Source organism: Balaenoptera acutorostrata, chromosome 8 (genome assembly GCF_949987535.1).
Source record: "Balaenoptera acutorostrata chromosome 8, mBalAcu1.1, whole genome shotgun sequence".
Classification (NCBI taxonomy): domain Eukaryota; kingdom Metazoa; phylum Chordata; class Mammalia; order Artiodactyla; family Balaenopteridae; genus Balaenoptera; species Balaenoptera acutorostrata.
The window spans coordinates 22001932-22014638 of NC_080071.1; the positions used below are offsets into that span (position 1 = coordinate 22001932).

At 37.5% G+C, this 12707-nt stretch overlaps 1 protein-coding gene across 6 annotated transcripts in view; it reads right to left on the reverse strand.

Moving 5' to 3' along the window:
- PLA2R1 (phospholipase A2 receptor 1) overlaps window positions 1–12707 on the reverse strand; it is a 113589-nt gene that overhangs the window by 66111 nt on the left and 34771 nt on the right. For 5 of the 6 annotated variants that reach the window (XM_057551436.1, XM_057551434.1, XM_057551438.1 and 2 more), the window contains exons 7-10: window positions 9282–9476; window positions 7828–7985; window positions 5721–5819; window positions 2342–2454 (exon numbers count right to left, since the gene is read on the reverse strand). In XM_057551436.1, the coding sequence (XP_057407419.1) occupies window positions 2342–2454; window positions 5721–5819; window positions 7828–7985; window positions 9282–9476 (565 nt within the window). The remainder of the gene's footprint in view (window positions 1–2341; window positions 2455–5720; window positions 5820–7827; window positions 7986–9281; window positions 9477–12707) is intronic. The other variant, XM_057551435.1, reaches the window with a different exon arrangement.

Below are 12707 nucleotides of genomic sequence, written 5' to 3' on the forward strand. Positions count from 1 at the left end.
ACTCGGGGGCTTGACTGGGGACTGAGTAGCATGCCAGCGAAAGGTCACCTGGGGGGCCTAGGAGGTCGAGGAGGGGATGAAAACAAATTTACCCAAGCTATAGATCTGCTTTAGAGTTGGACTACACATCAGCTTTGGCTACTGAATACCATTCATAAAAAAAAAATTTATAGTATTCACAGCACACTCTCGTATTCAGTTTTGGGGGAAATGAAACATAGTAGGTTTTTTTCTAGACACTTTCTATCATTTGCATGGGGTCCCCAAAGGAAGTGTTTGAACTCTAACAGGTTTCTGCCTTACTTGGGTCACTTTGGCACTATGAGTTATCTGTAATGTCACTTTGAGTTTATCCAGTTATTGTGTTATTCCACTTTCTTCACTTGTTTCATGCGTTTATGTTCTATCTCTTTAGCTGCTGGCCTGCAAGTGGCACCTGGGCAACTGCACTGTGCCTTTTATTTTTATTTATTTTTTGTACAGCACGCCAGTGTTTAATATGATGCCTCTCACAGTGTAGATATTCAATAAATAATTTTCTAATAAACTTTTTTTTTTTAATTTATTTTTTAGCTGCTTTGGGTCTTCGTTGCTGCGCACCGGCTTTCTCTAGTTGCGGCGAGCAGGGGCTACTGTTTGTTGCAGTGCGCGGGCTTCTCATTGCGGTGGCTTCTCTTGTTGTGGAGCATGGGCCCTAGAGCGCACAGGCTTCAGTAGTTGTGGTGCGTGGGCTCAGTAGTTGTGGCTCGTGGGCTCTAGAGCACAGGCTCAGTAGTTGTGGCACACGGGCTTAGTTGCTCCGCGGCATGTGGGATCTTCCCGGACCAGGACTCGAACCTGTGTCCCGTGCATTGGCAGGTGGATTCTCAGCCACTGCACCATCAGGGAAGTCCCTCTAATAAACTCTTGACTATTGATTTTTGCATAGTCAGATAACATATGAAAAGTAGTTAACACAGTGCCAGGTATGTGATAGACGCTCAATGAATATTACACACAAAAAAAGAAAGAATAAGATGTAAAAACAGGTGAAATAATTAGACCTTTTTCTTCAGTGAAAAACATTATAATTAACGAAAGAGCATAGCTTCATTGGTCAAGATCCTGAATAAAGTCCAATGTTGACTCACTGACAGGAGGACTTCTAGCCCAAGGTACTCTTGAAAACTTGTGGGTGGGTGAACAAGGCTGAGGATAAAGGCTTTCTTCTGGCTGGTAGCTATTCTGGGAAGGAGAGAGGAGAACTAAAAACAACACTGAGATACATCAGAAGTGGTGCTGTGCCCCGAAGAAAGGGTTTCTTGAGCATAAAATATTTCACCTGGCAATTTATTTTGCCAAATGCGGTCAATCTATCCCTCTGTGTGTGTGTGTGTGTGTGTGTGCATTCCTGTGCATTGTTTGGAGGAAAGACTGGGACAGAAGGTAAGAGGTAAGAGGAGGAAGGAAATACTGGCGGCTTTGAACGTTGACTTCCCATGTGGGGAGAGCAGAGAAAGCACACAGAATTCCTCCTACACGTTAGACCTGCATGTGAAGGGGTCTCTAGATAAAACCATAGCACCAGTTGTCCTGCTTCCTGGTCTTCAACAGATATTTTTAAAGGCAATGACCTCTGTAAAAAAGCAAGCGACTTGTTTTTTGGGTATAGTTTTCCGCGGAACCACTGAAGAGTTCTACCTTGCTTCTGTCTTCAGCCTGGAGCAGTCTGTCTCCCAGCTCTCACTGTCCTCCTGGCACTGATAGTGACATTGAGGTCTCTTCTGATGTTGGTACTTTTACCCCTTGCTACACATCTGTAACATGTTGCAAATTGTATGGAGTGTAAAAAGGGCACAGTTTCTCTGTTTGTATGTACAGATACCTGTGCATAGAGAAATCTAAATGTAAACAAACTTAGACCTAAGAAGCAATGGGGAAGCATTTGAAAATCCTCCACAGTTTAGTTTTACTTACTTTTGTTCTAAAAAAACTCCGCATGACTCATACACATTACATTTAAAAAACACTTCATATTTAAATAACATATTTATTTTCTATTACAAGGACTCATATAAAATATCATTACAACTGAATATATTAGCAAAGCTAGATAATTAAGAAATCTTTATGGAAAATAAAAGACATCTTAAATTTTACTATTTGTTACTCAAAAATCAATTTAAAATGAACATTGTATGGTTTAAATTCATCTAAATCAATAATTTAAATAACTTAATACTCTGTTGTACAGTACACTTTAGATTTTCACTAGTTACTGATTGTGGCTAGATTTTATCATTCTAAGAGCCCTCACAGCAAAAAAGCGCTGCATGTTTCTGATAGAAAATTTCTATTTTACCTGTTTGTAATGGTTACAAGTGCAGGAGGACAGTAGTAACCACTGGAGGCGTGGTCAAAGCTTCGAAGGACTGTGTCAATTTTGTAACAGAATCCACCATGTCTCTCCCATCCCTTAAACAAGGAAAATGAAAATTAAGGACCCAATCTGATTTAGTTAAATAGTAAAATATATATATTTTTGGTGTAATCTCATTTACCACTTTCTTCTCTGACCCACTCAAAACTCAAAAGTTGAATGTTTGTCTTGATATATTTATATTTATTCTACCTGCCATTAGCTACAGCCACTTCTACATTTATTTAATTAATTCTTAAAACCTAAATGTTTTAACTAATTTAAAATCTTTAAGCCCAAAACCTTAAAAGCAAATTTAAAAAAAAGGGACATTCACTCAAGATCTCTCCTTCTCTCCTTTCCTCTTTCTCTCTCTCTCTCTCACACACACACACACACACACACACACTGTCTCTCTCTCTCTCTCTCCTTCTCTCTCCCTCTCTGTTCAGACTTATAAGATTTACTGTAAATGGTTCCTATGGGATGGTAAAAATCGAACGTGTTGGCTTTAAGGACAGAATGCGTGGGTTTGAATCCTGGCTCCACCATCATGTGACCTTATTTAATCGCTCCGTGTCTTAGTTTTCCCCTCTGTAAATATGGATAATAATAGTATTCATGGGGTTGTTCTGAGAATCAAGGGGAGAAAATGCAGGCAGAGACCCTAGAATAGAGCCAGGAACTCGGTATGAGCGAAGAGGACATAAGTATCTAGGTAACAGTGTACTGTTTTGATTTTTTTTTTTTTAAGGGTCTTTCATACTGCGTATTTCATTTTATCCCACTGAGATTAGGGACTTAGATAATCTAAGTCAGAGACTAGTAACTGGCCTGGAACCTAATTTTGGTGCAATCCAGAATGGTTTTGTCTGGATCATCAAGCTTCCAAATAGAGATTGGCTAAAATATATATATATATTTTTTTTTGGTAAAGATTATTCCTAAGTCAACTGCCTAGCCTTTTAGAGAGAAAGCAAACAAGCTTTGGCACCTAGACAAAAAATGACAAACGTGTATGGCTAAGCCCTGGGAGCAAAGAAGGGTGTCTCTATTCTTTAAACTCATACGGTACAGGAGACATGGGTTCATTAGTCTTCTATATTTCAACTGAGATATTTTAGTTCTTTCTCTTCCAATATTATAAAATCATATCACTTCTATCAGTCTATTTTTATGTATTCACCAGTTTTAAAATACACTTCATTTTGTGTCATGCCAATACTTGCCAGATTTTGATCAGATATAAAATGATTTCTGCTATACTACTCAGAAAATGTCTCAACCTTGCAGTAAATTAGAGAAAAATCTTATTTTAGAAGTAAGCTATTTTAGTTCAAAACATTATTAAATGAGGCGTGGATCACAGGAGCACCACATCCAGCCCGTCAGGATGTGCTCTGAATTCACTCCCTTAACTTCTCTCCCCAAGCTTATCTGTGTGAGTAATTGACAGTGTCAGCCAGAACCCCTCCGTGGGTCACTCCAGAGGGGGCAGGGAGGTTAGACTGCTTTTGTATTTGGAAGGACGGGAGGAGGAAGGCTGACAATTTGACCTTTCTGACAAAGTACTCCTTCTTCATTAGTGGTTTTTAGATCATAGGCTGCTTAGCAAAACAAAAAACCCAAGAACTTGAACAGGCTCAAGGAAAGGGGGGGAAATGTGGCATAGTAATATCTGGAAAACAAAGACTCTACTATAAGCCTTTGTCCACACAATGAAAGTGGGAAGAATAATTGATTGTATTTGTGAATATCCTTTGTACATGAGATGCCATTTCATTTTACATGAAGTCATGATGGTGACAGTACTGAAACGATTGCTCATATTATCCAGTCCCCCAAAAGTGACTTAGATGGAAATAAAATTTTAAAAAATTTCTGCTTTGAAATTATCCAGACTTATTTTATAAGTTGGTTTTGCCTGTGCAGACTGTTTAGAGAATTGCACTGAAGCAGATGGCTAAAAGAAAGGAAACTTTCGAAACCATATTCATAGATGCATAAAGAAATTAATGGAATTTCACCATAAGAGTAAAGAACTGGCTCTGAACCCAGAATCCTTAAATATTGATAAGGCTGGTCAGAAAGAGGGAAGCAGTATACAAAAGTTTAGATAGAACATCAGTTGTTTCTGCTGTGTAAGAAGCTAATTACTCTTTCGACACAAATAAAACATGTTGAGTTGCCTTGAAAGCCACTGTAGGATGGATTTTTTTCAATATTTCTGATCAGATAGAGATTAGATCAGTGATCAGTAATAACTAATTCAGGAATTGTAATCATTAGGTAAAACGTCTGGTCACATGTCAGCTAAGGCACATGTATTGTTCAGCTAAAGTGTGAAGAGTAACATATGCTTACACACTGATGAATGAATCAAATGCAGTTTCTGAAGAGAGGGGTTATCGTTTAATTGGAACATAAGTAACTGGATTAGAAGAGAAAATAATTAAAAGAGAATTGCATAAAAACCAGATTTGTGAACATTTTGAGACTCACACAGCATAAAAATGTCCAGTAGTTAAATCCAAAATTTTTAGGTGTGTGTGTGATAAGAGAGAGAGAGAGAGAGAGAGGGAATGCACGTGCTAAGGACACTGATAGATAAATTTTTTGTAACACTGCAGAATATTGAATGTATTTTAAAAATTTAAGACAGATTATTTTCTACCTTTAAAGTTTAAACCTAAAGTAAATATGTTTTTTATTATTTTTAGTACTGAAAATAGTACAAGTACCAAAAATAGTTTATTACTTAAAATACAAAGTATTTTTATTATCCCTTTCCTAAATAATAAATGTGTTGCAAACATGCACTTCTCTTTGTTATTGTATTTTATTCAAATATTCAAGTTTAAGAAAAGTGAAAAGGAAAACAAGACTCTGGGTGCAGAAGGTCACTCTCTGACTCAAAGGAATGCATTTGCTTTCACTCTGACAGTCTTCATTGGAAGACAATGAAAACTGCGTGTGAGACAGTGTATCACATGATAGGCATTGTTTATACAGATGGTATAACAGGATCATTTACATTTCTTATCTCAAAAGAAAACTAGTCTTGGGTGGAAGTAGATGGTAAGACAACAATCCTTCGCTGAGCTGTAAATCTTTCATGTGCCCCTAGCTGATAATTGTTTGGTTTGTTACAATAGCCCACTCAGAAAAAAAAGAAGGGAAGGGAAGAAGAAAGGAAGGGAAGGAGGGGAAAGAGAGAGAGGAGGGAGCCAAGGCAGGAAAGAGAGGGAGAGAGATACACTTTAATTTGATGGTGGATAAATCAGTCTGGTTATGAAGTCCCTCCAATGTTCACAGCTCTTACCTTTTGGCAACCTGATTCAGTGTCAGAAAGGACATGGCCTGTTTTCTTACAAACGTAAAAAAGTGTTTCTTTGCAATTTTTAACTTTCCAGTGTCCCTCCTAAGAGGAAAAATATTACAAGATGAATGAATACACTCCATTATTGTTGCTGATAGTCAAAGTCAATAATTCTGAATTAAAATATGATTAATAATGCATGTTTCAAGGGGGGGTAATGTGTCAGGATCTTGTGTTGTTAGAAAAGGTTGATTCTCTACATACGAGTGGGAGGTCTGGCTTTACATTAAACTTCTCTCAATATTTTTTTAAAGACGGGATAAGTAGTGATTCTCAATCTTTAGTGTGCACTGGAATCACCTGGAGGGCTTACTAAAACACAGTTGATTGGGATCCGTGTGTCTCATTCAGTAAGTCAGGTGGGACCTGAGAATTTGCATTTCTAACAAGTTTTTAGGTGATGTGAATGCTGCTGGTCTGGGGGCCACACTTTGAGAACCACTTATATGAAACTATTCCCCTGACCAAGTGAGAATGCTGCTTCTTCTCTCCGATCACTTCTAGGTGTTAAATTGAATGCTTCGCTGCTTGCCTGATGCTGTATAAACCTGATGCTGATGCTGGGGAAATGCCTGGAAAGCACCATGAATCACCCGAGATAACATTATCATAGCTGAACTTCATGTTCAACCCCCAGTACCCTTCTTCATCACGAATTCTCCAAAGCCCCACTCCATTTCCTCTTTATATGACAGGCAGATACCTTCATGTCTTCTCCTAGTTCTAATGAAGGCTGTTCTCATATCCTTCATTAATGATGAAATACGATAACTGCTAACTGATTAAAATTTTGTCCTCCCAAAGGATTTTTTATTTTAACACAAATCAGACCTTTAGGCTAAAACCACACAATTCAAATTTTCACACAATTCAAATTCAAAATTTAGGTATCTCAGGCATGCAGGGTTTTAGGTGAGTAGAGAGCTCTTCCATGACCCTCAGAAACATACTATGTAGGAGGCTGACACCTTCACCTGTAAGAGCAGCCTTGTAGCCCATCCCCATGGAGTCTCCAGCAAACCATCCAGTTATAGGATATTGTCAGGCACACTGTAGTTGCTTAGTAACTATTGGATGGACAGATGAATGAATAGTTACCAATCTCTCAGATTCAAATTGAGGTATCGACCATGTTTAGGTAACTAGTTAATTATAATAATTACATTTATATTGAGTTCAACTTCAGGGGAATAAGTGTTACTTTTTATGCATCTACTATTTAAGGAGCTACTGAGTTGCTAAAAAGGGGCCACAAAATACCACACTTACAGCAGCACTGTCCTAACACATCCAATAATATTAATACCTATGCTCACTCTCTTAAAAACAATTTCTCTGTCCAAATGTTGCCTCCTGCTCTGTGAATATGCTAAGTGAAATACCCATGTCTGTCAAATAAAAAAGGAGAATGTCAATAGGAAACTAAGGTCACCTTAACTATATCAAAACTGGTCTCTCTGCTTCCACTCTCTTCTCTCCAATCAATTCTCTATGTAGCAGCAACAGTTGCTCTTAAAATGTAAATCAGATCATGCTTTTGTCTCCTGGAAGCCCTTTAGTGGGTCCTATCCCAGGCCTATAGGCCTCACATTTTTGCATTCTTCCTGCCCCATCTCCTACCACCTTTCACCATCCATACCTCCACACCACCCTGGTCTCCTTTTTGATTATCAGACATGGCAAGCCTTGGCCTGCCTTTGGGCAGCTGCCCCCTGCCTGGAATGTTCTCCTGCTCTTCAAGAGATTTTTTTTTTCTTCAAGTCCCAGCTTAAATGTCACCTCTTCAGAGAGCCCTCCTTGACGGTCTTGTCTGAAGTAGCTGTCCCAACCCAAGTTTCTCACCATCTTGAACCTACGTCCTCAGAACTATCATCACAACTATAATTACCATGTGTTTTTAGTGTGTATATGTTTTAGTGCTTAGCGTGGAAGCCCCAGGAGGAGCAGGCACTGTGCCTGTCTTGGTCTCTGCCACAGTCCAAGTCCCTGGCACAGGTGGCCCTCAGTACAAGTCCAGCAAAGTGAGCATTGAACAAATGAATCAACTTACAGATTGCTCTGCTGAGACACATAACTGGCTTCTATTTGGAAAAATTTGGGGCTCAAGTGTATGCCAATTAGTAAAGATGACTGAGGAGCCATCAGACCATTCAAAGGAAACTGGAATTTTATTGTTGCTCAAACCAATCCATGTTTCTGATGCATTTTCTGCAAGAGATAAACGTAAATTACTTACAAGAATCATAGTATCTGCAAAGGCGATAACACAGAGGGGCTATTACCAATATATACCACTTTGTATGTGATTTCTTCTTTGTTTCTTCTTGGAATGAAACCTGTTTAAGTTTTGGTGTAAAATACCTGCTTAAACCTTTCCCCCCTTAATCTATCCAGATCTGCTCAGTATAGGCCTTATAAGTGAGGCAGAGTGTCAGTGAAAGCCAGGGCAAGGACAAAGCTTAAGGAAGTCAGATTGCTGGGACTCTAGTTAGTTCGTGCTACAGTACGGAAAGTAGATCTGAAAAGTCTGGTTTTTCTTCTACCTCTATAAAGGAAAAATAGGAAGATCAATCGAATTAAGAAAAGGCACTTAGAAAAAAAACTTTTGATGATGTCCAGCTTTACTTTTTTTTCTTTTGGCTAGGAAAAAAAGAGGAGCAGAAATTCTTAGAAGCATTGAATAGGAGCAGTGGGGTTGCTGGAAAAGTAAATAAAATAAAGCTTGCCAGTCTAGGTAGGGCGAAAAGACCCTCGATGGCTGGGAGAGTGTTTCAGTGCCCCGCTGACACAGCGGCAGTCACAGGATTCTTTCAATCCCAAATGTGAACGGTGAGGAACAATGACAGAAGGAGTTTTGTTTTCACTCCAAACTAAAACCTAACACTGAAATAGAGTAGACGCTGGATTTTTCCACTAAAAAAAGATTTAATCTCAGTCAATGATTTCAATGTTTTCCAGCAGAATTCTGTGTCCATATATGACATAGGTAGGGGCAGATCTGCTCTGGTGGGTAAAGCAGGGTGGAGGCCTCAGAGCTTGGAACCCCTGAATATGCTACACAGCTTGAAAAACACCACACCAAATAAATTACCCATTTTCACTGGCTAAAGTTATTTAAATCTAATCATTTTTGTAAGGAATTTCCTTGATTGCTTGGATTACATGGTCGCAGCACATTACTGCTATCTAGTGCCCATTATGCTAAATTACAGGTTCAGGTTTTTCAAATTAGAAGTTTTAGGAAATGACCTTTCCCCCTTAAAAAAAACCCCCAAAAATGAAAACATCTAATATATCTGGAATCTATGCGATGTTACAAAGTTTCTGAATATGTATTTTGTAAAAATTCAGTGAATTTTCACTCCTGGATATTATTTGAAATTTCAGATACATGTACCATAAAGAATCAATTTTAAATAGCTTAATTTCTTTTCAACTTCACTAATAAAGAGAGTTACTACATTATATTTCATACTTCTTGAACCAAAGACACTTGGCACTCACCATCTCCAAGGAGGGTTACAAGAAACTCCACTTCTGCTAACGAATCTATGTCTATTAATGCACTGTTATTGGACTGGCAAGAATGCAAAGCTTCATTCCAGGTCTTTTTTTCTTTCTGAAGTTGATAGCAATTACGATTGTGGGGATTCCAGCCAGGCTCACAGTGGGTAACATAATATTTCCAAGCATCATTATCTTTTTGAACCAACAAAAAACGAAGTTATTTTCCACAATTGTTTTAACATTACTTATTACCCCAATATAAGTCACCATTAATATATGATTATTTTTTAAATTTGAAAAACAGAAGCGTATGGTACAATAAGATATAGATCATAGCATTCTAGATCTTCAGACTTGAAAAGGATCCTATCTATGATCTGGATCTAGGATCTAATGGATCTCAGTGCTTCATTTTCCAGATGAGCTATCTAAGGCACAAAGAGGTTAAGGAGACTTGATAAAGGTCATACAACCAAAGTGAGAGTCAGGGCTAGATATAAAATTTAGCATTTAGAGCTATCCATTTAAAAAAACCTTTTTACACTAAAAAAGGAGTAGTATGGAACACAATTTAAATGCTTTTTAAAGGATTTTATATACAGTAGTAGGTGGGGGGGGGGGTAGATAGTTATTCTCAGCTGAAAAGAATCTGAAATTCTGGCCACTTTCTCTAGAGCAGAGATGATAGCTTTTATTTTGGGGGTCAGGCTGAGTGCCTCTGATGTCCCTCTGGGTTCATATGGACTCTGGGTTCGACTTACAGCAAAATAATGCCACGATGCTTTGACACTGGCAGGGAAGGCAGCTGTGTGCATGCCAACTTTGGCTCTCCTCTTCCAGAAGCTTGCCCCCAGCCTGATGACAGCATTTTTACTTTATTTTATTAACCACAACTGGGTGCCTCCCTTAAGCACTAACTTAGTTAGAAACAACTTCACTGCTAATTTGGGAAACAAGATATTCTTTTAAAATTGCTTCTAGGACTCTGACAGCTATTAGAATCACAGTGGATGAATGTTAGAACATTTAGATAGATAGATAATATCAACCTAAAAACACAGTCACAGAACCCCTTTAAAAAATGAACCCTAAACTTCACTCTAGAGGTAAGATAAAAAGATAAAAGAGGAACTTCTCTGATTGATGCAAGGGTGTAGATAAGGAAGGAACCTGGGGACCCTGGATGCACAGTTGGAAGACACTGGACTAGATCATCAAAAGTATTTGTTGGACTTGAAACAACAGCAAATAATCCAGACAAAGTTAGCTTAGCTGCCATCATTTCTGGTCTTCTGACCTCAATTAATAGATCAGGAGAGCAAATAAAATTGAAGAAAAGAAGGATAGCAGGAGGCAGTGCAGGAGGGCATAAGAAAAAACAATGAAGACAGAAGAAATTGAGGCAGGAAAATGAAAGGAAAAGAGGGAGGGACAGGACAATAACAGTGATAGCAATGTCAGCACATTCTTGACATAATGAAAAAATCTCTATGTAAAAAAATGATGATATGCTTCTTCTCACCCCCATATTCTACAATATCTTTAGGCTTAGCTACTTGAAGGAAAATAAAAGTTAAAGCTTAATTATAAGAGGGTGTGGAGAAAAGGGAACCCTCCTACACTGTTGGCAGGAACGTAAATTGGTACAACCATTATAGAGAACAGTAAGGAGGTTCCTTAAAAAGCTGAAAATAGAGTTAACATATGATCCTGCAATCCCACTCCTGAAAACTCCAGAAAAGATGAAAACTCTAATTCAAAAAGATACATGCATCCCAATGTTCATAGCAGCACTATTTACAGTAGCCAAGATATGGAAGCAACCTAAATGTCCATCGACACATGAATGGATAAAGAAGATGTGGTACATATATACAATGGAGTACTACTCAGCCATAAAAAAGAATGAGATAATGCCATTTGTAGTAACATGAATGGACCTAGAGATTATCATACTAAATGAAGTAAGTCAGACAAAGGCAAATATCATATGATATCACTTATATGTGGAATCTAAAAAAATGATACAAATGAACTTATTTATAAAAGAGAAATAGACTCACAGACATTGGAAACAAACTTATGGGTATCAAAGGAGAAAGGGGGGGATAAATTAGAAGTTTGGGATTAACAGATACACACTACTATATGTAAAATAGATAAACAGCAAGGACCTACTGTATAGCACAGGGAACTATATTCAGTATCTTGTCATAACCTATAATGGAAAAGAATCTGAAAAAGAATATATATATATATATAAATATATATATATATATATATATATATATATATACAACAAAACCACTTTGCTGTACACCTGAAACTAACACAATATTGTAAATTAACTATACCTCAATTTAAAAAAGCTTAATTGGGGACTTCCCTGGTGGTGCAGTGGTTAAGAATCTGCCTACTAATGCAAGGGACATGGGTTCGATCCCTGGTCCCGGAAGATCCCACATGCCACGGAGCAACTAAGCCTGTGAGCCACAACTACTGAGCCTGTGCTCTAGAGCCCGCAAGACACAACTACTGAAGCCCGCACGCCCATGCTCCACAACAAGAGAAGCCACGGCAAGGAGAAGCCCGTGCACCTCGACAAAGAGTAGCCCCTGCTCGCCGCAACTTGAGAAAGCCCGCGCACAGCAACAAAGACCCAATGCAGCAAAATAAATAAATAAATAAATAAATCTATAAAAAATAAAATAAAATAAAAAAGCTTAACTATAAGGGATAATATTTTAGAAAGATAATTCAGATTATTATTTTAAATGTAGAGTTGTTTCTAATTATGCTGGTAATGATTCTTTAAAAATGGTTGTGTTTTTATCTCTACTTCCTGAGTTCAGACATTAATTCCATAGAAACTAAGAAGAAGTAATAGATCTTAAGAATAGAAATAACTGAGCTTCAGGTATTAGATTGTAATTATGTGGTATTTAAGTCTCAGGTACACCTAAAAGTTTTGTTTGTTATTTCAAGGAGGAAGTATTACTAATAAGAGATATAGAGTATGATAGGAGATCAATGAAGTAAAGAATTTTATAAAACTATTTTCTAATCCATATGTTTAATTTCTAGGGTAACCATAAATAAAACTCAACTAGAATAGAAAATGAAGCATATCTTGTTTTTCTAAGACAGAATGAATAAGAAAGCAAAGTTTTTAAAAAGAGAGGGAGAAAATGTTTTCTATACTTAGGGTATTTTGCTTTAGTTTTTAGTAAAAACCTAAATGCATTTATTAAATTCATGGTGCCTTTGGAATAACAGATCTTATCTTGTTACACATTTTTATTCATATAAAAACTAGCCTTAGCTAAGTTTAAATTATAAATTATTAGCAAAAAATAAAGGACTTTGAATATATTGAGAGGACAAGTAAGCAACTCATAAAAACAGCTTAAAATAAAAACACTC